Source organism: Apiospora phragmitis (genome assembly GCF_038363925.1).
Source record: "Apiospora phragmitis strain CBS 135458 chromosome Unknown utg000006l:1.0-5683423.0:1.0-5690449.0, whole genome shotgun sequence".
NCBI classification, from domain to species: Eukaryota; Fungi; Ascomycota; class Sordariomycetes; order Amphisphaeriales; family Apiosporaceae; genus Apiospora; species Apiospora phragmitis.
The window spans coordinates 726752-752764 of NW_027117404.1; the positions used below are offsets into that span (position 1 = coordinate 726752).

General features: G+C 40.2%; 8 protein-coding genes across 8 annotated transcripts; 2 read left to right on the forward strand and 6 right to left on the reverse strand.

The window, feature by feature from the left end:
* Positions 1–13446: 13446 nt before the first annotated feature.
* On the forward strand, positions 13447–14725 carry PG994_005507 (uncharacterized protein; the record flags this gene model as incomplete). Its single annotated transcript, XM_066856916.1, has 2 exons — positions 13447–14226; positions 14306–14725. 2 exons carry the CDS (start codon positions 13447–13449, stop codon positions 14723–14725), a joined length of 1200 nt encoding a protein of 399 aa, XP_066716185.1.
* A 549-nt stretch (positions 14726–15274) lies between these two features.
* Positions 15275–16396, reverse strand: PG994_005508 (uncharacterized protein; the record flags this gene model as incomplete). Its single annotated transcript, XM_066856917.1, has 1 exon — positions 15275–16396. The coding sequence occupies one exon, from the start codon at positions 16394–16396 to the stop codon at positions 15275–15277; it is 1122 nt and encodes a 373-aa protein (XP_066716186.1).
* An 836-nt stretch (positions 16397–17232) lies between these two features.
* Positions 17233–17874, reverse strand: PG994_005509 (uncharacterized protein; the record flags this gene model as incomplete). Its single annotated transcript, XM_066856918.1, has 1 exon — positions 17233–17874. The coding sequence occupies one exon, from the start codon at positions 17872–17874 to the stop codon at positions 17233–17235; it is 642 nt and encodes a 213-aa protein (XP_066716187.1).
* A 560-nt stretch (positions 17875–18434) lies between these two features.
* On the reverse strand, positions 18435–19844 carry PG994_005510 (uncharacterized protein; the record flags this gene model as incomplete). Its single annotated transcript, XM_066856919.1, has 3 exons — positions 18435–19565; positions 19706–19718; positions 19795–19844. The coding sequence occupies 3 exons, from the start codon at positions 19842–19844 to the stop codon at positions 18435–18437; spliced, it is 1194 nt and encodes a 397-aa protein (XP_066716188.1).
* Positions 19845–21184: 1340 nt separating this feature from the next.
* Positions 21185–22027, reverse strand: PG994_005511 (uncharacterized protein; the record flags this gene model as incomplete). Its single annotated transcript, XM_066856920.1, has 1 exon — positions 21185–22027. One exon carries the CDS (start codon positions 22025–22027, stop codon positions 21185–21187), a length of 843 nt encoding a protein of 280 aa, XP_066716189.1.
* Positions 22028–22852: 825 nt separating this feature from the next.
* PG994_005512 (uncharacterized protein) lies at positions 22853–23149 on the forward strand (the record flags this gene model as incomplete). Its single annotated transcript, XM_066856921.1, has 1 exon — positions 22853–23149. One exon carries the CDS (start codon positions 22853–22855, stop codon positions 23147–23149), a length of 297 nt encoding a protein of 98 aa, XP_066716190.1.
* Positions 23150–23527: 378 nt separating this feature from the next.
* PG994_005513 (maltose permease MAL61) lies at positions 23528–24092 on the reverse strand (the record flags this gene model as incomplete). Its single annotated transcript, XM_066856922.1, has 2 exons — positions 23528–24001; positions 24075–24092. 2 exons carry the CDS (start codon positions 24090–24092, stop codon positions 23528–23530), a joined length of 492 nt encoding a protein of 163 aa, XP_066716191.1.
* Positions 24093–24199: 107 nt separating this feature from the next.
* PG994_005514 (uncharacterized protein) lies at positions 24200–25574 on the reverse strand (the record flags this gene model as incomplete). The annotated part of the gene is made up of 6 exons (XM_066856923.1): positions 24200–24599; positions 24652–24740; positions 24886–24911; positions 24982–25171; positions 25240–25326; positions 25377–25574. The coding sequence occupies 6 exons, from the start codon at positions 25572–25574 to the stop codon at positions 24200–24202; spliced, it is 990 nt and encodes a 329-aa protein (XP_066716192.1).
* Positions 25575–26013: the final 439 nt, after the last annotated feature.

Here is a 26013-nt window from a genome sequence, read left to right on the forward strand (position 1 = left end):
CGAGGTGTATCGTATACCCCTCTTAATAAAACTAAAAAGGGGTTCGTGCGCGCAGGTACGTGGCACCCCTTTTAGAGTAATATGGAAAACCTTAGTTCCTGCTATTTTAATAATTATATCCCTCCGAGAGTCGTACAGAGAAAAAGAGATCTCATAGATTTATTATATCGATAGCAAGGATAACCCGGTAAACGCCCTTACTAAGGTATCCCTAAACAAGGCCCTCGAGTAAATAGTCTCGATAAACAGCCTTACCGTACTTATAAAAGCGTATATCGAAAGGCTAAACTCGTACGTCCTTAATAAAGTATAACGTATCGCGATATACGACGGCACCTTTATTATTATTACTATTTTTAAACCGTTTTATTTAATTTATAATAAAAAGTAATATATATTAATATATAATAACTTCCTTTATTATTATTATTAAATAATTAAAATAATTAATTAAAAAGATTTATTATTTAATAAAATTAATATTAAAAAGGTATAATATTACTTATATGACTAAAGTAAGCACCGAATACTAGATTAGCGTAAATTATCCGTACGAGACCCTCGGGAAAAGAAGGCCTAAGCCAGCTGACGGTGCTACGGTCACCTCATGCAACGGCGACCCTTAAATTTAAATAGCCCCCGAAAGCACTATATATAAATTAGTATATAAACTAGTTAGCTTTTAATTTATAATTAATTAAATAATACTATTTTTTCCCTTTTCTTTTCCTTTTTTTAATAGGTTATAAACTTAACGAGTTCGTATTATAACGCGCGATTTAAAATATTATAAATAGCTCGTTAATAAAATAAGCCGCCGAGAAGTATAATATCCTTAAAATAATTCTAAAGGCTCAGATTCACGGCCGTAAGATTATAAAATAACGGAATAAGTCCTTTTAAGCCTTAATAATAGCGGAAGAGTTTTAGATCGTAACTTAATACTTTATATAATATAATTTAAGCTATTTACCGGCGTACGTTATTTTTTAGATATTCGCTTCGCGGATTTTTTAAACTAATAAAATTAATATAATACTCGGTAAGCACTAGGTTAAAAAATTTATTACTCGCTATTTATTTATTAATACTACTTTTTTTAAAAGGATAGATTTTTTAAGGCTTAACGTAACTTCCGTAAAAAAATTATCGAGTTTTTTAAGCGGCTTAATAATCCTATTCTAAAATCGATCCCTCTAGAGTTTCGGTTTAACGTTAACGAGATCGGTAACTAGTTCGGTTATAAAACGAATATATGTAACGAACGCTATCTGGGTTCTAAAAGAAACATAGTAAGACGTATTAGGGTTTATATTGGTAATACGAGAGAGTATCCGAACGTGCGATAGAAGTCGCTTTTATCGATATAATGGGTAATAGCTTATAAAAACGAATAGTAATTAAGGTGCGTAAGCTTAGGGGTATTTATAATAATTTCGTTAAAACTATTTATTTTATTAATAAGTTAAAATTAATATTTAAATTAATTATTAAAATAAAGAGTATTTATATAGAATATATAAAGGAAATATTTATCGTTATATATTTAATCCTTTTTTTATTAATTTATTATTATTTAATAATCTTTTTTAAGCGTGCTCGGTATTATTTAGTAATCGCTCTTAATTACGCTCTATGCTGTTTAGTAATCGTTTTTAATTACGTTTTATATTATTTAGTAATCGCTTTTAATTACGCTCTATATTATTTAGTAATCTCGCTTAAGCGTTTATTATACTACGTAACTTATTATCGGTCGCCGTTACTTTATAAACGCGTTTACTTTATCGCCGGGCGTGGTAATAACGTTACTCGTTATTAAAGAAAGTCTGGTTTCGTGTTTATATAATTGGCGGTACGGTCCGTAGTTATAATATTATAGCCTGTTCGGGGTATAGTAGTCCGTACCGGTGAATAAGGTTTTTTAGCCGCATAATTAGGTCAGGTTATAATACTATCCTCCTCTTTTTAACTATTTTATTTTTAAAGTATTAATTTTATAAATATTTTAGCCGTCCGCTTATCGTAATTTATAATAAGTTTTTCCTTCCTTATCGTTTTCGTTATAATATATATTTATTATAAATAGTCGCGTCGAAAAATCTCGAATTAAGCCTAATCGTTCCTTTACTATTCGTTATACAGATTTCGTCGAAGCCTTTTTTAAATTCGGTTTCGAAGTTATACTTTATAATCGTTATTTTATAAAGGGGTAATTTTATATAATAATAAAAAGCGTTAATAAGTATAAAGAGTATATTCGTACTAGTTATGCGTACAATAGTACCGGGGTCTTACTATCCTTTTTACGGCGTATACAGAACGAGCACGACCGCCTGTCTCGGGAAGAGTCCGCCATAAAAGCTCACTTCTTAGAGCTTTAGCGCTAAATTAACGAGGCCGTTACTCGCCTTATTCGTTTTCGTAAATAAAAAGAGATAACTCGTACCTAGGAAATAAAATTAGTATAGCGTGGTTTACGCTTTTTAAACGAATTAGAGGAGCAAGAGCGTCGGGAGTTTAAAACCGTTATGGCCGTTTAGACCTACGGGGGTTTTAATATTATTAATTAAAACGCGACCGATTTTTTTTTTAAGCCGATCTTTAAAATTATTATTTAAACGCTCATAATTTTTTAATAGTATTCGTTAAATATTTTTTAAATTTTTAAGTATTATTTTTTAATAAGTAATTTTTTTATTAAACGAGGTATTAAAAGCTTCGTTTTTTCCTTTTTTTATCAATAATCCCGTCGATTTTATACTCGTGCTAATCTATTTCGATTTTTAATTATATATCGATTAAATTTTTTTCGGCCGTTAATTTGAATAATAAAATATAAAATATAAAGTATATCTATATTATTTTAAATAGTAATAATTAGTAATTAGTTTTTAAAATAACTTTTATAATTTTAAATAGTTTTATTTTTTTAAAATCTAATTTATCGCTTAGCCGTTTTATTTTAATATTTCGTTATAAAAGGTAAACTTTTTCTCCTTTTTTAAAAGTTAATCCTTTTAATTTTACTTAATCGGCATATCCTTTTATTCGCTATTAAAAAAAGGTAAAGTTTTATTATAATATAATTTAAAGTTCCTTTAATTTTTCGATTTATATAGTTATAATTAATACTAACTCTTTTTTTAAAAGTTTTCTAATAATTTCCGGGTTATACCCGTAGTTACTCGGAATAATAAGATATATGTAACTTCGTTATTTATGTTATTATAAACGAATTAAGCTATAAATAATAATTACATTTAATTATTTTATTTATAATTAATATAATAGCGTAAATATTATTTTAAAGTTTAATTTATCCGCTCAATTTATTTATCCGTTTAAAAGTAATAAGCCGTAAATAGTTTATACTTAATTCTAAGTTACGTTATAAATAATTTTTAGAATTTAGCGGTAAATAGTTTATCTTTATTAGAGATAATTATTTCGGGTAGCCCGTACTAGTTGACGATTATTTAGAGGAACGTATATATTAGGTCGTTAATATTATTAAATTCTTTATATAATAAGAAATAAGTATATTTCGTAAGTTTATTTATAATTATTAAAATATTATTATAATCGACCTTAATTAAGGGTTTTTTTAATAGGGTAGCTTAATAACGAAATTAAGTGTAATAATTTTTTATACTTTATTTAACGGTGAGATCAGCTATAATTTTTTATATAGTTAATATTTAGCGGCTTTAGCCTTGTTATAAAGGTTATATTTACTGATTACCTTAGCCATAATTAGCTTAAAGTTTTTATAATCGAATTATTTAGTAATCCTTTTTTAGGTTTTAAATATTCCTTAATATTTATATACGGGGTGCTCGTAGAATTCTTAAATAAAGTCTTCGCGGTATTATTTAGGGATATAGATCTTGTTTTAATAAAAAGTAAGACCGTCGCGGTCTTCGAAGTACTTTTTAAAGTAATTCGTAAGGTCGAGGTTCTAACTAAGTTATTAAAACTTAGTAACCTAGTTATTATTATGCTAGACGTAGTTCGTAGCGTTCAGTTATTTTAAAGGTGCGAGGTTACCGTCTTGGTCGTAAGTAAGGATTGTTCGCGTTTCGGGCGGAATTTCCTCCTGGTGGTCCGGTCGTTGGCTTAGTACGTCGGCGCGACTATTCTCGTTACCTTTTCGATAGATAATAGTAAGGTTAAATTTTAATAAGAATTCGGACTATCGTATTTATTATTTATTTAATTCTTTAATAATAATAAACGTTATAAGGTTTTTATAATCGGTATAGACTTTAATTAGTTTTATTATTTCGTTAAAATAATATTTCTATTTTTTACAAGTTTTAATAATAGCTATTAATTTTTTATTATAAATCTAATAGTTTAATTCTAATCCGTTAAGCTTTTTCGAAAAAAATACGACGGGGTACGACTTTCCGTTATCGTTTTATTAATTTAATTACCTTCTGATCGCATAATTTAATATATCGGTCTCGATTTTAAAAGGTTTAAACGGGTTTATTACGCGAAGTGCTAGTTCGTTAAAAATTCGTTCTTTAATATCGTAAAAGGCTTTATTTTTTTTTCCGTTTATTAAAATAGTTCGTCCTTTTTTATTAGGTTTATTAAAGGTATTGTTATCTTATTAAATTTAGGAACGAAAATCCGGTAGTAATTAGCTAGTTTTAAAAAGGATTTAATTTTTATAACGTTTATAAGCGTGGGCTATTTTTTAATTATTAAGATTTTTAAAGGTTCTATTCGGATTTCGCCTGGGGATATTACGTATCTTATAAAAGTAACGGATCGTTAATAGAATTCGTTTTTTTTTAAATTAATTAATAGGTTAGTATCTTGTAGCTTTTAAAGTATTAATTTTATATGCTTTCGGTATTATTCGTTGTTTTTAGAGTAAATAAGGATGTTATTAAGGTATATTATAATAAACTTATTGAGGTATTTTTGTAAAATATAGTTAATTATAGTTTAAAAATTAATTAATACGTTAATTAAATTAAACGGTATAGCTTAATATTTAAAATAGCCGTATTTAATTCGGAACGCGGTTTTTTACTCCTTTTTTTTAATTCGGATTAGGTTATATATATTAAAGAGGTTGAATATTATAAAAATTTTAGCGTATAATAATTTATTCTGTAAATCGCCGATTAAAAATAAAAGGTATCGGTTTTTAATAATAATTTCGTTAAGCTTTTAATAATTAATATATATACGTTATTTAAGTTTCCCGTCCCTACTCTTTTTTTGAGATTTTCCGTAATATATTTTTTTAAGGCTTATTTATATTTTTGGTTAAGTTTATATATAAATATAAATAAGGGTTTTTTTTTATTTTTAAAGGGTATTTTATAATTTTATTATATGTAAGGTTATAAGCTTATTTTTAATTTCTTATTAAAAAGTGTTTCGAATTACCGGTACTTTTTTAATATAATTATTATAACGTTCGGCTTAAGCTCTTTAATAATAATATATACTTTAAAGATTTTAAATTTATTAAAGGGTCGTTTCTTAGATCGTTACTTATTAATTAAACCTTTTTTTAATATATTTTATTAAAGTTAGCTTATTTTTTAATTAATTTTAAAATTATTTACCCGTAATTAGGATATTTTTAAAATTATATCGTATTTTACGACGTTTGTAATATTATACGTAATTCGTTTATAACGTTTTTTAATATTGACCGAAAGGTTCGCGATTTTTTTCTATATTTTTTTATTGTTATAGGTTATAAATCTTTTATTAATAGTTTTAAGTCGGTATAAAGCGTTTTTTTCTTATTATTCGAATTTAAAATAATTAACGATTCGTAATAAAATATAGTTTTTTTACGTTTTGTTATTAAATAATGTTTTAATATAAACTCTTTCTATATTTAGTATTAATATAATATATTTATAAATAGCTCGATTATCCGTTATTTAATATAGGGACTTGTTTTAGTCCGCCTATTATCGTCTTTTTATAATAGGCGGCGTTTATTTCCCGAACGCTGCGTTTGTAGGTTATTGACGATATCTTGCGATCGATCCTCGTATCGTCGCCATTATTCTTTCCGTTCTTTATAGGGCGTTTTTTAGTATGTTAATAGGGGTGTTTTTATACTCCTCCCCGTATGAAATGCTATCCTTAATGCTTAAGGTTCGGGTTTTTCTAATAATTTAAAGGTTTATTAGGTTCGCGGTAGTTTATAAGCGCTTTGCGGGTTTTTTAATATAATAAGGGGGTTTTTTTATTAAGTATATACCTGTACGTTTTAAAAGTATTAGGCGCTTTTTTTTAGACGTTTATAGGCTTGCGATTTTTCTTAAGCGTGTTTAAGGTATTGGTTCTCGAAGTACTCTTTTTAATCTCGTCCTTTTAAGTGGTATTGTCGTGGCTACCGTAAATCTTTCTATATTAATAGGTACGTGTGTCGTCCGTTTAGGATTGACGTTCGGATTTTTTTAATAATATAATTCGGGTATGGTTACGTAATAAGTTGTTTACCGATCTTTCGGGGGAATTATTTATATTCGAGCTTCTTCGCGAGGTATTTTATATAAACGTTATGTATATACGAGATTTATAAAAGCGTGAAGTGTTTTTTATATATAAGAGAGATTTATAAGTTATTTTTTATTATATAGTTACCGTAGATTTTTTAATTAAAACCGGCCGTAATAAATATTTAGTGTAAGTATTTCGAATCGGGGTAAGAAATACTAAGGATGGCTAACCACTTATCGATCTTAAAGTCTTTAAATTTAGCGATTTCGTTTATTAGTTTATTTATTAGTATATTTATTAAACGTTTATAATTTATTAATTACTTTAATTAGTTTATAATGTTATTTATTAAATTACTATTTTCGTTATGAGGAAAGGGTTGCTCCTTTCGTATTATCGCAACGTTTCGGTTATGGTCCTCCCCGCCTTCGGGGCTTTAAAGAATTATCCGGTACTTTCTTTATTTACTAAATAAGCGGTATACCTATTATTATAATAAGCTGTTTAGGATAGGTTACCGTATTTAATAATAACGTTGTTATTTTTAATAATTATTTTAAAAGTATTTTTTACCTTAATAACATTAATATGTCGTTTTTTTAAAACTCGTTAAAAATCTTTCCTCGGTGCTTAATATTTTCGAACGTAATATCTTAGTTTTTAATAATTATAATAAATACCGCGTAACTTTTTATTTTATTTATTATGTTTAATAGCGTTAAGGTTTATAAGCTTACTATAATAATTATACGCCGTAATATTCCTAGGCGGTATATAATTATATTAACGTGGTCGCCCCGTATTAATTTAAGTTCGACTGGTTTATTATTAAGGTCCGCTTTATTTCTCGCGGCGTCGTTTATATATACGGGTATCGATCTTAATAATAAATTTTATATATAAAAAGAAGTTATTAGAGGCGTTAAGCCGGCTAAGTTCGTTCTTAATATTATCCTTTAATCCTTAGTAATATATTATAATTTTCGTAACTTCGGTATAGTTTAATTAAATTATAATACGCCGGAACTTAGCTGTATAAGAGGCGGCTAATCCGTTTTACTTAAAGGTTTTAAGCTCCTTTTCCGCCTGTCGTTTTTTATCGAGGTCTTAAAAGAATGACTTAAAGGCTTGTTTAAAGCCGTCGTAACTTTTGAAAATACGTTATACTTTTATGCGGCATAGTTTAATTTATTAATCGTTTTTTACGAGTTTATTTAAATAGGGTTTGAATTAAGCGAGTGTTTTATTTTTAAAGAATAAGGCGGCGTAAATAACTCGCTAGGTAACGTTTTAGAACGTTTTTTTATAAAACCGTTAATAGGTTTTAATTTAAATAAGGAAGCCTCGGAGGTTTTTATTTATTCCGTTAAAAGGGGTTAACGTATTAATCTTTATGCCCTTTTTTAATATAATAAGGGTTTAAATAATATTAATAGTTATACGGAGGAGACGCACCTTTTTACGTAGCTTATCGATATTATGGGGTGTCTATTTTAGGGTGCCCTTGGCTAGGAGCTCGTTTCGCTTCTTCTCGAGCTTGACGTAGTGATACTAGTAGTTGGCGCTCTTTTATTCGAGTTCTTTAATTCGTTTAGCTAGCGCTTATCGTGTAGGCTCGTCGTTACTGTCGTTGCTATCAACTTCCATAGTAGGGTCTCATTGGGAGGTGCTAGGGGTGGCGATAAGAGTCTTTCTTTATCGGACGGTGTTACTAGGGCCAGGTATAGATATAGTTTTTGTGGTATTATTATTTAAAGGTCTAAGTAGTGATTTATAAGAATAAAAGTAATTAAAATATAACGAATACTATTTAAGTTTTAAAAGAAACTTAATAAAACGTATTAGGGTTTATATTAATAATACGAAAGAGTATCTAAACGTGCGATAAAAGTCGCTTTTATTAATATAATAAGTAATAGTTTATAAAAATAAATAATAATTAAGGTGCGTAGGTTTAAAAGTATTTATAATAGTTTCGTTAAAACTGTTTATTTTATTAATAAATTAAGATTAATATTTAAATTAATTATTAAAATAAAAAGTATTTATATAAAATATATAAAAAAAATATTTATTATTATATATTTAATCCTTTTTTTATTAATTTATTACTATTTAGTAATCTTTTTTAAACGTGCTCGGTATTATTTAATAATCGCTCTTAATTACGTTTTATACTGTTTAATAATCGCTCTTAATTACGCTCTATACTGCTTAGTGATCGCTCTTAATTACGTTTTATATTGCTTAATAATCTCGTTTAAACGTTTGCCGTACTACGTAATTTATTATTGGTCGCCGTTACTTTATAAGCGTGTTCGCCTTATCGCCGGGCGTGGTGGTGGCGTTGCTCGTTATTAAAGAAAGTCTGGTTTCGTATTTATATAGCTGGCGATGCGGTCCGTAGCTATGGTATCGTAGCCTGTTCGGGGTATGGTAGTTCCGTGCCGGTGAGTGGGGTTTTTGGCCGTATGGTTAGGTCGGGTTGTAATAGTATAATAATTATTAAACCTATTAAAATAAAGAGAATATTAATTATAAACTCCTTTAACCGAAAATAGGCTTCTACGGTCGAATATAATAACGTTTTAAGCCGAGCCTTACCTCCTTTTATTATATTTAAAAGTTAATAGGTCCAGTAGTAATAGTTTTTAAAAAAAGAGGACTCGCTACCGGATATTATAAAGGATTAGGTTTTTACGGCATCCTTTAAAGGCTAGACTAATAAAGAGCTAGTCCTAATATAACTAAATAAGGTCTTCATCTTTTATATAAAGCCTTAAAACGAAAACTAGTGGCGGCTTATCATCTTAAATAGTTATAATAGCTATGTAAGCGAGGATTTTATTATAACGTGCTTAAAATATAAAATATAGCTTTTCTTCTTTCCGGTATACTCGTTACATTTATTATAACCCCTAGATCTTAATCCTTTTAATATATTAAAAGATATTTATTATTAAAAAATAACCCTATACTATATAAAGCTTAATAATATAAATATAAATAAAAGGAATTTCTTTTAATATTACGAATTAATTAAAAAGTTTACCTTTCGGCCGTATATAATAGCTGGCGGTTAAGCTATAATTAATATATTCCCTCGTAATATTAATAAGCCCCTTACTAGCCGGAACCGGAGGATAGAAAACTAGGTAGAAGCAGGACTATCTAAGCCTCTCCCCGACGTTTCCGATAAATAATTCTCCTTTATAGCGTTATTAATACTTATAACTAGCCGCTTAATTAAAGAGTTAACGGATACGCTTAATAGTAATAATATTATTTTTAATAGCGCGACCCGCCGGGTTTTATTCCGGAAACTCTTAAAGAGTTTAAATACTTTAAATAGCTAGATCGGCTAATTAGAGCACGAGAAATTAATTTTAAAAAGTAATTTAAAAAAAGAAAGAGGTAAAAAGAGGAAAAGAGTAATACTTAACCCTAACTAGAAGTTTACGCGTATACGAGATGCTATAGTAATTAAAAAAGAAATAAATAGCGTTACACCGGAACCCCAGGCTATTACTCCTCTATCGTCGGCGCCGGAAGCCGTTATAATTAAATTTAACTTTAAATTTAAGATTAAGAGTGTTATAGAAGCGTTTCGAGACTAAAACAGTGTTTTTAAGATTTTGTATTAATTTTTAATTAAATTATTCGTATTATTATTATATAGTATTATTGTTAGTTTTTAGGGTCGCCGTTGTATGAGGTGACCGTAGCACCGTTAGCTAGCTTATAATTAAAAGGGGGAACAGGCTAATTCTATCGCTAAAATAAAACACTACTAGTATTAGAACAGCTAGAATTAAAACTATTTATATTACTTTAAAAAAAGTGCTACGTACCTGCGTGTACAAACCCGTTTTTTATCTTATTAAGAGGGGTATACGATACCCCTCGTAACTAGCACTATAAATAGGTATAAATAATAGAATATAATAATATAATACCACTTAAACCCTTATTTATACGTACGTACGAAAGCTTATTTAATAAAAACTTAAATAACTCGTTAATATAATTATTAAAGGGTTTTTTATAAAAATATACGTATTATCTTTAGCTAGTTTATATTAATTATAAATATAAAAACTAAATAACGTGGTTTATTATTAAGTCGATTATATTATTAAATCGGCTACTCTTTTTTTAATTTATATAATTAAACTTTAATACGTAATATTTTTATAATTATAATACTAATTTAATTAAAAAAAGATCGTATTTTTTTAATAACTTAAACGATGCGAGAAAGTCCGAATCGAATTAATTAAAAAGCTACTACGAAAGTATACAATATCCCCCGAGCTATTTTAAGCGACCGACCTTACGATACCGAGCTTCGACGCGAACTTCGAATTTAATATATATTAAATTTAATTAAAATAGAGGTAGTTCGCAATTATATAATTAATTAAAACATTTAAAAAATACTTCTTTATATTAATATTATAAAAAATATAGCTAAGTTTTTTTTAAAATCGCGCGGCGGCGACCGCATTAATAAGTACTAGGTTCAACGCTTTATTAATCGTAACCCGGATTTTAAAACTCGAATAAACCGTCGATATAATTATTAGAGGGATTTTTACGAAAATATAAGTATTATTTCCGGCTAATTCGTATTAATCGCGAATATTAAAACTAAATACGGTATTTTAAACGAAAATATATAAAATTTTAATAAAACTAGCTTTTTAATAGATATAATCGGGTTAATATTCGTTATATACGCGCCGATTATTATAAAAAAGCGAAATCGGTTTAATTTAATAATTAAGAATAATTAACGGCTAGTAAATATATTAATCCGTAAAATAAATATATTCCGCCGTTTTTAATCATTTAAAATTCATATTACTTTATAAATTAATTTCGTAAATATAATTTATTAAGCGATTAAATAGTTAAATCGACTTTTAACGGCTAAACCGATAATAAAACGAGTTTAAATTAAATTCGGTATTTCGATAAATATATTAAAACGCGGACGAAAGGGTTTTATCTTCTCTTAGTTTTAAACGGTTATAAAAGCTATATTTCGGCCGAATTCGAAAAATATTATAAAAATAACAGTATTATTACGTTTAGTATACCTCTTTACTTTGTTTTACTTTTTTTAACCTTTAAATATAATACTTTATTAATTAATAAAACGTATTCATTTAAAAAAAAGCGAGTTATTTATTAAAGCGTTAATAAATTATATTATAAAGTTAAAATCATTTATTACTTTTAAAACCGCGTATTTTATTATTTTATTAAAGAATAATATTAAATTTAAATTTAACGTATTTAGTTTAATATATCATTATTTAAATAAAGTAGTTAATAAATTAAATATACGTTTTTAAACGTTTATATTTAACTCGTCGCGTTTAAAGATAATTAATACTTATAACTTTTAAATATTATTTAGTTTTTAATAAACCATTAAGTGTTTTATTTTTCTTAAAAACTAACTCTTTATTTATTAAAAAAACTCTTTACTATTAATTTTAAATATTATAAACTAAATAACGAAATATATATATTTAATATTATATAAAATAAGTTTTATAAAAACTTTAATATATATTTTATAAAAGGTTACTTTAATACTTTTTAATCGTTAAAAAATTAAAAAATCGCGCGTTTAATTTAATAAAGCCTTTATTATATAAGAATTTTAAGAGTTATAAAACGAGAAGGTAAAAGCGAAGCGTTTAACGATTAATAAATATAAAATAAAGGGTTCGTCGAAGTAAAGCGAGACTAGTAAAAGGCGTTATATATTTACGGCGAAATAAGTTATAATACGCGAATATATAAAAAGGATATAAAATTAAATCGCGAATTAAATGAAAATTGATTTTAATTAATTTATATAAAAATAATGAAATATAAAAATAATAGCCGACTTAATAATATAATTAACTTTGTAATAAATCACGTTATAGTTTTTAAAATATAAAAAGCTTTATTAAAATACTTATATAATTTAAAATAATTTTAAATATAAATATATATAATAAAGACTTTATTTTAATTTTAATTTATTAATAAATTATATATATTTTTACTTTTATTTTTATAAGCTTAATATATTATATAATATAAGTTTTATATTTATTATACTTATTATATAACTTTAAATAAAACGTTTAAAATTATTATAAGTGAAGTATATATTAATTTATATAATTTTTATTAAAATTAATTATATTTATTAATTTTTATTATATTTTTATATTTTTTCTTTAATTAATTATAATTATTTAAAGTAAGTAAATTTTATTTTATTAAAAGAGTTAATAAAAAAAGGCGTTAACTTAATATATATAACTAGACTTATATAATTAACTCCACTAGCGTAGCGACGAGACGCACCACATCTAACTATTTATTCCATCCGAACAGTTAATCCGATCCGATCCGATCCGATCTAATGTCGTACATAACGACAGAAACAGGAACCACGGGACGGCCCCGGGCTAACGTAAGGTTTAGGTCCCATCTAAGCTTATCTGACAGGGGCTCCACAGGGGGTCCCCAGTACCGGGCTGGGCTTCTCCAGGCGAGCCTAGGCCCGAGATCCCACCTTTCTAATGATAACGTCAAAATGTCAAAAGTTGCTTGTCCCTGGTTAAAATTTTCTCACTGTGCTTTTTCGTCATGATGGTACCACGTGCCTCGGTGATTTGCTGGTAACGGCCGCTACTTCCACCATGCCCGCCTTTTCTCGGTGACCACTTGTGTCACGACTCTCACCACCACCACCAACAATTCCCCCCTGCCAAGCCACAACTTACACAAACTCTCAAACTTCAATGATACTCGCTTATTCTAAAGATTAACCAAGCTAGCGAACCCTCTCCAGTCTCCGGTTTGCCTACAAATCGACTGGCCCCAAAACCTTCTCCTCCGGCTGATCCGGCTCATTGAGTCTCTCGGCACCTCACCTACCATACCATGGCTTCTCCACCTTTCGTTATCCTGCCCCATCCCTTAAAGGGCCGCGCCGCCACGGCGACCCGAGATCTGCCGCCGGGATCTCCGCTTCTAACCACAAGTCCCTGCTCCGTCTACACCATCCAGCCCGAGTTCCGCCGCGAGGTCTGCGCACGGTGTTTCGCCTACGACCGTGGGGTCGAATGGAAGGTCCGCGTAGAGCTTCCTCCTGAGGGCAAACTGAAGCAGAGTCCCACCTTGGGGTTGGTGTTTTGCAGCGAGGTATGCCGTGATGGGTGGGTGCACCGGCAGGGCGCTATCGGCCTTCAGGCTTGGAAGACAGCCTGGGAGGTTGGAAGCCGCCAGAAGGGCAAGAGGTCGAGCAGCAACGGCTCAGTGGAACCGTCAGTCGATGGAGCAGAAACCGTCCCTGATGGCCGGCCGAGTTTTAAACAGATCGACAGAGCATGGACGGCGGCCGAGGACACTCTCGGCAAGAGAGTTCGAGAGCTGAGAATGCGGGAGTCAAGTGAGGGTGCCGCTCAATTGGCCAAGTCGGAAAGGAAGCTGCTGCAACGAGCCAAAGATAGCAAGGCTCCGTCAATCGAGACCCTCTGGGCTGTCGTCTCCGGGATTCTGACCCATTACTGGACGCACAATACGCCGGTAGAGGTAGTCGACGAGAAGAGCGATCTGCCCGCGGACAACGATGAGTGGACTGAAATCATGCGCCTGAAACACCACCATACGCCGTTCGCTTCGCACGAAGAACTGCAGGATTACATCAGTGCATACCTATGTGTAAGTCAATCTCCGGGAGCAACCACTACCCCCTATATTTTATTGGGGCGCACCAAAACTAAATACCATCACCAATCAGCTTCTGGCCCAGCTCCCCGTAGCCCTCGTCCCCTCGCTCACCCCCGAGGTGATCCAAACCCTGCAGAACGCCGCGGCCCACAACAGCTTTAGCATCCGGCCGGCACTCAACAGCGGCGCCTACAACGCCGAATACCTGGGCTGGGGCCTGTGGACGATGGGCAGCATCTGGAACCACTCGTGCGCGCCCAACATCGCCAAGGCACGGGTACGCGACCGCTGGGTCTTCGTCGTCGACCGGGACGCCAACGGCAAGGCTGGAGTACGGGCCGGGGAGGAGCTCTGCATCAGCTACCTCGGCGGGGACGAGAAGGAGCTGGGCGTCGCCGAGAGGCGGAAACGGCTCCAGGACGCGTGGGGCTTCGAGTGTCAATGTGACGCCTGCATTCGCGATATGAGAGGAATGAGCGTCCCAGAATGACTCTGGGCGAAGTAGACTTCGCTGAGGGCTTTAGACACAAGAGGAAGCCCGAGAATATCAGCAAGCATAGAGAAACTTCAAGAGAATATGAATAGATAATGAAGAAATGCGAGAATGCCGACTTGGTTGCTAATTAATGTTTGAGTATCAATACGATGCCTATTCAGCCATATAGACTATGTGGCATTCCTCTTGATGATTCGAAGTGGCGGCGGCGGCGGCGTCGAGCCCTCGGCTAACCCAAGTTTCTCATATAGCTTGATTGGAGCGGCGCATGCTTTGGAAGGCATGCCCGACCATGACCATACCAAAAACCATTACCATGTCAATCCGCTCATTGATTTCATGATCCGGGCCTATTCACATAAGCTCGTGGGCTCCTGAGATCGACGCTGATGATGTCGAGCGACTCGTGGGCAACCTAGGCACGCGAGCAAGTACTTGTTCCTGGAATTCGCGCCACTTGAGGAATATCAGTGTTTGACTATTATTAGGCTGGACAAGTTCCTAGCTTGCTCAGGGCTGTCATCCCAATCACACTGCAATCGTCTAGGGGTCAACTCTCCTCTCAACTGGGCCAACAACTCTTTCAATCACTCCATCCTTACTTCGGACCTTTAAAAGGGGCCTGAAAACACGGCGGTTGACCGGCGTTTTGTACTCCTCCAATGGGAGCCAGGCCCATTCCTCTTCCCACGGACTCCTTACTTTCGCCGGCGAATGGGGCGAGTAGTTCTCTTGCTGTGACTCGACAACACGGGCTAGCGTCTCTTTCCTGATCTCTTCTTTCCATTCTTCCGACATCATGGTCCAATAGAGCTTCCTCAGGCGCGGGAGATAGTAGACGTCACCGACGCAGTAGGAAATGATCTCCGGACTGAGCGGGCGGACGTTGAAGACATCGAACGAGCCCCCGGTCGCCGGGTTGAACAGCATATTCCCGGCTTCCTTTGATTCGGTCCATTCGGTTCTCTCGTCGGGCGAGAGGATCCGTGCCCATTTTATAGATCTTGATAGGCCGAAGACGTAGTTGCGCTGGCCGTCCGGGCGACTGGCGTTCTCCATGAGCTGGATATCCTCGACGCCTCTCAGGGCCACGCCAAAGTGGTGGAACAGCGCGTCCGAATCGTTCCGGACGTCGAAAAAGGCTTTGGTGCAGTCCTCGGACTCGAGGATGTCTTGGATGCTCAGGCCGCGCAAACCTTGGGTGGTGAAGGCGGCCGCTTCGAGCACGAAAACGTCGACGACGAACACCTGGTGCAGAAGAGGGGAGTAGAAAACGAGGAGCGAAACCGTGCCATCGCGACAAAGATCAATACCCTCGAGATCAACATAAAGGCAATCGCGGGCGCGATTGGTATGATCCCACAGACGATCCGCGACTTCTGCAACCCCTTCTAATGTGTCAATGAAATAGGCCTCGCTCCCCTTGGCAGTTCCTGGCAAAGTTATTGGCGATAATGGCGGAGGTGCAGTGATGGGGCCAGACGGCTTGCCGCGGACCAGCTGCCATGTTGCTGTTGCTGCTATTGCTGTTGCTGCTGTTGCTGCTGCTGCGACGACGTCAGTGCTGAATCTGCGATTGAGCACAATACACTCTTGGGTAACGCTACTCAAGCTCCGCAGCGCAGAGCTGCGTGCTCGAAAAAGGGATCTCCGGGCCACATTCATCGATTTGATCTCACCAACAATTCAGTCGTGAGTGTTGGCATCATGGATTGTTGCGCAATGTTCACTGGGCGAAAGGCCTGCACGATGCGACTCCACTCGGCCGCCATAGTGGGGGCGGGGCGTTAGTTGTGGCAGTGCTCAGGGGCAAGATAGAATGAAACGGCAGGCTACTCAACTTCCTGTTGCAAGAGATCTCCAAACTCTCGATTCATTGTGTCCTGCCTGCAAGAGTTTACATTCCATATCATAACTTCAACTTTGCACGTTATCTGAGGATGATGGGACACTACGGGAAGGGCGCTACGAGCCTCAATACAGGTCGAGCCTGCACAGCTACACAACCAGAGAATGAGAAGCAATTTATTAGCGTCTTCAAGTATGGAAACATGCTGCTGATCCCGGTGGAAGAGCTCACCTTCCAAATGTCTCTAGACTTACAAACTTCATAGGTAAAGTATCAGTTCATGGTGATATCTAAACTCGGCTCTCTTCAAGTTGAGGGCAGATAACACCATATAGTAAATGCCACATCTGAATGCACTGCTGCTTTCCCATGCGAAGCAACAACATCCCAAACCCAGTGATAGCGAGATACAACCACCCAATCATCCACTCCTGGGATTCCGAACCATGTACCGAAACGTATACTCCCCCAACCCTCACCACCCCCCTCCTCCTCTTCCTCGGTTAAAAGCGGCTTCTTCTTCTTCTTCTTCTTCCCCACCGCCCACTCGTCCAGATCGACCGTCAGCCTCTCCACCTCAGCGAAGCCCTGCCCTTCGAACATCCTGAACCCGGCCTCCGACGCGTGGACCCAGCAGAGCACCCTGCCGGCGTTATCGTTTCTGTCCGCCTGCTCCGCGTCCCCACCGCACCAGCTGCGACCCGACCCCGAGCCCCTGAGAGGCCGGGTCCACCGCGGCGGCGATGATATACATGCAGCGCGTGCCCTCGGGCATGATCTTCTTCTGAAACGCGGCGAGGTGATCGCTTGTCATCTTCTCGAACTGCTCGATGCGGGCCGCGCCTTCAGGCTCCAGAACAACTTGCTCATCTTGTTGCGCTGGTCCCACCTCCGCCTCTTCCGGGTTTGGGCCACCACGTGCGGCCGTCCACTCCTTATCCTCCAGTACCATCTCCTTCGCGTGGTCCTCCTCATCAGAAGACTCAAAAGGCAACGTAACCTCAACACCCCGCACCCCCAACAGATCCACCCGACGATGCCGCCGCTGCCTCCAGCCCGGCGGTGCTCGACGGCTTTGAGGACGACGCAGCGGGTCGGCGGCGGGCCGATCCACATGCGCAAGCCCGCCGCCATGCCCTCCTCGAACGCGCCGGGCTTCTGCCCCTGCGCTTTCATCTGCGTGTTGGCGTCGCGCGCGAAGGCGCGGGCCGAGATAGCCGCGAGGTGCGAGATGTTGGCCGGCGTGGCGCGGCATAGCATGTAACGTGGATTGGACGTCGTCATTTCCGACCATAGGAATGTAAAAGCAGGGTGCACAGCATTGACCGTCTGTGTTTCAAAAGACAGTTCAATGGTGAGCTGATATATGATTACAGGCGTAAGACTGTAGCCAATAGCAGATGCGGTGACTTTGAGAACTTGGTCACGCGGGGTGCTCGATCCGGCAGGTGAGACACTCCTTGCCGGATGAGTCATGGAACTGAAAATCATAGTCAGCAATTTCGTAGCAGAATCAGAGATTCACTAGACGACGTAAGCCAGGCACGGTGGTCCAGTATACCCGCTTCAGTGGAAGATCGATCACAGATGAACTTCATCGTGGGCGCAAGAACAGCGTCTGGAGCAGGGAAGAAATGCAATATTCGGTTTTGCCTTGGTATATCCCCTAGTCCCCAATCCTAGTAGTATCTTGATATCACCGTTGAAGAAATCCCAGCAACGCCAACCCATGGTATAAGTAGAAGTAGAAGTAGAAATCAAGCGTGCGGACGATGTAGCACGCACAAGCCATTTCATCATGTCATTGACCAACGACCATTAACGAGAAAGATTTCAGCAGCTTTTCCCCATCCCTCATTTATTCCCATTCCCCACCCTCGCATAATCAGCAGGATTATACGGATAGTGGCTGGGATGCTTCACGCGCAGCGGCTCGGGCCTGTGCTCCTCGCGCATCTCGGAATGTGTGGACAACTCGTTCGTGAAGCCCTTATGATCAAGTCTAGGTGACGAGAAACCGACGCTACCTCCACCATCAGAAGATAGTGAAGTAGGCCGCGACTGTTGCAGGCCTGGACTCGGTTGGCTTTGCGACCAACGGGAATTGCTGTTGGGATCGGGCGATGACCGGAAGGACTGATCGGATTTGGCGGAGCTTTGCGCAAGACCCGGCGATGGCTGGCCTGGCTGTAAACCCGACGATGGCTGTGGGTAGTCGCCCGGCAGCTCCATGATGATGGCGGGCGGTGCGTTAGAGTAGGGAAGTTCCGTGTAGCGGTGATGATTGGCATTCTGAGCAGCGTGGTAACCGGAACCCTGCGAGCCGGCGGTGCCCGGTCTACTGTTGCTGTATTGTTGTTGCTGCATGGACATCGGGCGCGGCACTTGGTAAGGGATGCCTGGCGACCCCAACGGGGGCGAATTGGGAGCCGAACCCGGGCCAGCACCGGGATATTGCAGGGTCGTCGTTCGGTCATTCGGGTTGACGGTGCGCAACTTGCCGTCCTCGATCATGGCTGACAAAACGCCAGCATCAAGCAGCTCGGCCTTCTTGATGATGCGATTGACCATTTCCTTGCTGGCCGCCTTGAGCTGGGCCTTGACGAAGCTGACCATGGCGAAATTGCAGCGAATCTCGATGTCCTCGTGCAGATACAGCCCGTCCTTCGGGGCACCCAATGACGCCAGTCCCATCTCCTGCGGCTCGGGCGGTTCGACGCCGGGCTGGTTGCCCGCGATCTTGTACTTGTTACGCAGGTCTACGTTGGCCGGACTGCCGACGTAGATGTGCGATTGCAGGCCCCACGGCATGTCGTGGAAGCAGCCATTGAAGCTGATGGTGCCGGAGCCGAGCCGTCCGAGGCCGGGGATGTATTGGATGCGCTCGGTGATCTCGTACCATGTCGAGTAGTATTCGTCGGCGGGCGCATTTCGGGGAGCTTTGATCGGTTTGAAACCGGTGACGAGTGGGTTTAATTCAATGACCTGTGAACTGATTTGTTAGTTACGATGCGATTGGCGACGTGAAAGCCGGACTTATCTTTGTGGGCATGGAGGATATCGATCGCCAGAGCCTGGTCAAGTTAGAATCGCAACAGTCCATTTTGCTGGGGTATCCTACGTACGCGTGGGATGAACCTGTCGCGCGGGTGTCAGTAAGTAAAAGAACATTGGTGGGTAACTCCGCAAAGACCCTGGAAATAGCATAGCTTACCCTGGTATTGGCGTTATGATCGTGAAGACCTCCTTCTTTTTCAGCACCATCGTGACGTGTGGTCGTGCGACAGGTTCGATAAACGATTTGGAATACGTGAGAAAGAGTAATACGGCTGGATCAGGAAAACCGAATTGGAAAAGAAAAGACCAGTGCAAGCAAACGACCAGCCTAGGGAATCCCAACAACTGTCCGTCCGTCAGTCAGCCCGTCGCTGCCCAGCCCCCCAAGCCTCCCGGATTGAGACATTGCCGTTGATCGCCTGTGATTTGGGGGGCCACCAGCATCAGCACCAACGAGGGCCAGCGGAGAGGCTAAAAAGTACGCCGACCCCGTGGCTAAAGTGGCCTCTAGATTAAAATGGACACGCTGCCTTTCATGCAAACATCCGGCCACTCCAGTACTGCTCCCTCCCTCCTTTTGCATTGCCTGATCCTGAACCTAAAGCAAACCCGTTTACTTCCAGCACGCTTGCAGGTTGGTGCATCATTGGGCCCAAAGTCTAGCACCGATGGCAATTCCTATCAATCGATTGGCGTCAGTCCGCGCCCCGCGCATCATCGCACATCGGTTTCCGTGGAACTGATCACGGAACTACGCTGCCGTTGCGTCACTTGCCACCCCCGCCAAGAGGTAAGACAGGCTCGGCTGTTCATTGGCAATTGGTTGTAGATGCACGTAGATTAGATGATGAGAAGGCTGAGTCTTAACGTCTGACATATACCTCATGGGTAAGCTTACATTTCCGGAGTCGTTCTGCTTACAAAAAGGACCCGGCATATTGTCACAATGAGTGGGTGTCGCGCGCTAAAACGGAGGGCAACCATTCCCCGGGACCTTAATCCTATTAATAGGCGTAACTATGTTAGGCATGTCAGCCGCTCACGAGTCAAGGCGTCGCATCTGTTCATCCGAACATCTTGAAGAACTGTAGTGCTTCTACATACGACGTAGGGATAGCAATGGCGAAGACTTATAATGTGGTGATGGTTTTTTAATGCTTTTTTTATCAATTAAGTATGTACCTCCTTCTTAATGGTATGTTATGTTGGTTCACTAGCGCTAAGCAATTCTGCTGATCCGGATGCTTGCAACCTGACAGCCTGACGTTAGAGGCCGTAGTTTAGCTTCCTCCCATCGCCAGCTATTCTGCCGATGTCATCACTGACAATTAAGTAGCCCGTTGCCACCAAAACCCCGGGACCAACTGCTCCGGTTGCTTTAAGGCCATTTCATTACTGGGCTTCTTCTTCTTCTAGGACTATCGCCTTTTGTCTGTCCTGTACTGACTTCCTGTACCGGTACGCCAGGACAACCATTGATGCTAGCTGCCTGTTGAGTAACATGAGTAGAATAACGCCACGCGGGGCTCGCAGTCAAGTTTCAGCCTTCACTTCTGTTGAACCTCGGTGGCCAATAGCCCCATTGGCGTAACCGTCGATCTGTCCAGCGATCTCGATACCGCGCCCAACACGACCTTGAGCACGCCCTCGGCCGACAGGACGCCCGGCTTGCCGTTCCACGTGGCCGTGTCCACCATGTCGCGCGTCCCTTCTCGCTTGTACATCTCGTCGTCGCCTTTCATGCCGGCGCGCACTTTCGGGTCGCACCCGATCTGGAACAGCTGCACCCCGGCTTGGTAAGACGGTGCGTGGACGCGGTCGAGCTCCCGCGCCGCGGCGGCCAGGTGTCCGTACATGGAATCCTCGATGTGGCCGGCCGTGACGACGATGAGGTTCATCGGTCGCTTGCAGTACCGGTTCTTGTGGTACCGCGTCAGAAAGCTGTAGTCGGTGACGTACTTGAACAAGATGCCGTCGAGTCGGGCGCCCAGTCTGGCACGTCCCTGCGGCTTGACCTGGTGGAAGATCCCGGCCACATTGTCGCTCTGCAGCGGCGAGCCGACGGCCAGGCCGATGCCGCGGTACCCGGTCTTCTCGACCGACGAGAAGATGGAGCAGCTCCGGGGCCGGTGGTTGACGAAGTAGAGGTCGATGCCGTTGTGGTCGCGCTCGCAGCAGACGGGCACGACGGCGCAGATCAGGGCGATGACCTCGTGCCAATACTGCTGCATGGATTCCGAGTCATCGATCAGGAATACGGTGTCGAAGACCTCGAGGAAGGCGAGGGGGTCTTTGTCGTTGCTGACGTGGTGGCGGGTGAGCTCGGGGATTCCTTCGTCGCCTAGAGGGTAGGGTGGTTCAGGTGAACCAGCTGTGGCCTCAGGCTCCATGACTGTAAGATGCATATGTGCCGGTAAAGATGATGGGTTGGATGAGTCTTACTGGGGTGGGGTTTGGGGGTAACAGGCCAATTATTGACTGTAAGGATGTAATGTTTGAAGATGGAACTGTCAATTGGGCTCAAATGTGACAGCTTGGGGTTTCTTTGTTTTGGTTTACCGGCAGAGTGGTTGCCTACAGAATCAAACGCATGAAGGCTGTAGCTCATCAACCGTTTGTCGACAGGCTTGGACCGATTGTTGCAGGTGTAGTGACATTTACCATTCTAAACATTCCAATGGGGTTTGTGTCTCGTGAAAATGGAAGGTTCGCGTCTTATTTGGCAAGATATCACCAGCCCATAGTGCTAGAAGGCAGCTTTATTTACAAGCCATTCCATGAAACACTTGTCCAACATCTCTCCATCACCATGTCAAGATCAGAAGCAATCTTCCTTTTGCTTAAGCGATGCAGTTGCCAGCCCTATATCTATATCAGCGCTTTATATCCCACCTTTCACCTCGATCCTGTCTTCATACAAAATATGCTTTTGTCTTATACCTAGTTGACTCACTAGAAATACAGATGATGCTACCTCCCTTTTTTAATACCCAATGAGCTTACCGAATGCAATTCAATGTTACGGAATTGGAATTTGGTGAGTTGCTGAGCTTTAGACGTGGTTTCCCCATGTCATATTCGGTGTAATTGATGACCCGAACGGAAACGTGTACAGGGATTTATATAAATCGCAGGCAGGCTCAACTCGTTATAACCAAAATCTCCCAAATTGGAAAAGCAAAACACTAGTGACAAACGGCGTGCCTTTCCTCGAGATGCTTTCCAGTATCAGCAAGGCAGCAGTGCTTCCGTCCCGCAACTTGCGACACTTGTCCAGAGCCCAACAGCATGCAGCTTTCTCCTCATCGAGTCGCCTAACGAACAAACCGAACAACAACCGTCAAGACGACGAGCCCCAGATTCCAGGTTTCAAAGTCAGCCATATCATGTCGACAAGACGAGGCCGCATCATCTTCTACACCGCAGTAACGATCCTGGCAACCATGGAGAGCCTGACGTGGCTGAACGTTGCGCCCAAGATCTTCTCCAAGAAGACCGAAGGACAAGAATGATCCTTAATGCAATCGAGAAAGTAAGCCACTTTGTCCCACCCGTGAACTGACTCTGCCCGCTGAATGCTGACAAGAATAGTACGAGGCTTCCCGCCGCAACTAACACAATTCATTCATCAAGCTCTTCCCTAGAAGCTCTTAAACTCGAATCAAAAGGGAGACTTTCTTGGATATGTTTGGGTAACAGTGACTAATTTTGTACTATTGATGGCATTAAATGAAGATATGGACATTGATAGCCCCTTTTGAGCTGCCATCCTCTCCATCTACATGCATTTCAGGCTGGAACCATGTAACATTTTTCTCATATCCGTACAGTACTACTTTTCATAAATATATCCTATAGTATGGGTAATTTGAATATTATTACTGTTCTTCTTAGTCTTGAATCACGATATCGTGGTAAGTCAAGTAATCCTCTTCTATTTGGGTACTATACAAATCCCATACTCTACATCGCCGTCTCCACGTGCTCCAATTCATCCCGCTTCCGATTCTGCTGAAGCGCCACATCCGCCAGCGCAGGTTTGAGCATCCCGGCCTTCTCCCGCGAGAACTCGCGCGCCCTAGCCCGTGCTCGAAGAGCAGGTCGAGCTCGGAGTACGCGAGCCCCCGGGACTCGGGCAGCCGGAACCACGTCCACACGAGGAACACGAACGCGACGCCGGCCCACAGGAAGCCACCCTTGGCGCCCCAGTTCCAGTCGTTCTTGCCGACCATCTTGGGCATGATGGCGTTGTTGACGAATGCGGCCGTGTTGTAGCTGGCCCGCGACAGGGCCACGGTCTTGATGCGGAGGCGAGTGCTGGGGATTTCCGCCGCGATGCAGTAGCAGATGGGCCCGAGGGTTAGCTACAATGATGAGAGAGGTTAGTTGAGTTGAGAGCTTAGGTTAGGCACGAGATCACTAAGAAAGAATACTTACCTGGAAGGCAAAGAGCATGACGGTGATTAACGCGCCTACTGCCCAACTTGCCCCTTTATTGCTGACAGGGGCAAGCCCGAGGCACCCAACAATCGTCAACACGACGACTATAGCGGAAAGACCCGTCAGGTATAGGGTTCTGCGGCCAAAGCGGGCCATGGTCCACCAGGCGATGATACATCCAATTGGAGTCCAATGGAGTTTTGGACAACTCCGAGGTTGAAGGAGTTGCTGGGATCCAAGCCGGCATTAAACATGAACTGAATCCCGTATCCCATAAAGGGTACACCGCAGAAAGCTTGCGTGAAGAAGGCCATGGAGGACACCTCTGTACGTCGTAAATCACTGCCCTGGAAAAGATGCCAGTGATTGGTTCCCGAGCTCATCTCCTTCTCGAACTTATTAGTGGTCACCATCATCTCGACATGGGCATCTAGGTCAAACTCGACGTCTGGCTGAGTGGTGATAAGCTTCTGGATGGCGCCTTTAGCCTCCGCAATGCGACCTTGTCGAACCAACCACCATCTAGTTTCTGAATGTTAGCATCAGGGGAACAAGAGACGTTTGGTATACATACGGCGATTCGGGACAGAGTAAGGTAGCGACGATAATGGGAATTGGCCAGATCCATTGTAGAGCGAAAGGAATGCGATATACCCATTCAGTCTGTATATTGAAGAGCCCACGCAAGATGCCAGTAGACAGCAGGCCTCCTATCACCCGGCACATGTTTACCCAAGATGTCATGTATGCTGGTTGACCTAGTCAGTAATAATGCTATAGATCAAGACGTCGAATATCTCCAGCATACCTCGGAGATGTGTTGGGCAAAGGTCACTACAATTCGTCAGCCAGTGAGAACTAGATATCAGCTAAATAGGAGAACTCACGCAGCGTGAAGAGGTACTGAGAGCCTGAAAGATGCCCCACGGCAAGCCTTGGATGATGCCACCCGCAAGAAACATTTCCAAGCCCGTCGAGAAGAAAGGGATGAAAATGGCTGCGATCATGAAAATCATGGTGGCGACCATAGTCTTCTTATAGCCAAGCCACTCAGAGATGTATCCATTGATGAGGAGGCCAATGATGCATCCAACCTATGACATGCTTGGTCAACACGAGAAACCCACCGAACTAAAGGCATAAACCCGTCGACGTAGCATACCTGAGTGCCGTTCAAGATAATAGTCTGCCACCGAGATGATACCAGTTTGCCACCATCTGTCGGGTCCAACTCGTCGCCGAACCTATTCTTTAACGCCGGGAACGGAAAGAAGTTATTCATCAGCGAGGTATCGTAACCTTCCATAATGACACAGAGGGAGATGACAAGCTGAACACGACGGCCTTCCACCAGAACCGGAAGCTCTGGCGGAGGGTCATATTGTGTTCATTGTCGATGGCGACGTTCGTGTCGTTGGCAGCATTGTGCGCGCTGGTGGTGGCATCGATCTTCTCGGCCCATTGGCCTCCTTGGGTTTGTGTATCGGCGTGGGCCATGGTCGAGAGCAGACGTGAAAGCAATCCTAATAGGCGGACGATAAACGAATCATCGAATCCTTACGGGCTGGATATGTCACAGAAAAATGGCAGAAGAGTCGAAATATATATGACAACCTCTTTGGAGTCTCCAACGTTGGTCTAGGCCCGTGAGCTGAGTCGAAGCCCATTTTGCAGGAGCTTGGCGGGAAGCCCTGTAGACTGTATTCCAGTGTCGACGCCAAGTCCTGGTAAGATGCAGAACTAGCAAGCTATGCGATTTGCGGGGAATAGCTAGCTCACCGATGATTGCCACGGCCCCATGGGGAAACGGTCGTATACGGATGAGACGCCGGCCAATTAGCGGTGGTTCTTGATGCCTACATCTGAGGAAGCCAAATGAACGGGACTAGATTCAGATCAGGTCAGAAAGGGGATCCTTGGGAATGCCCATGTCATG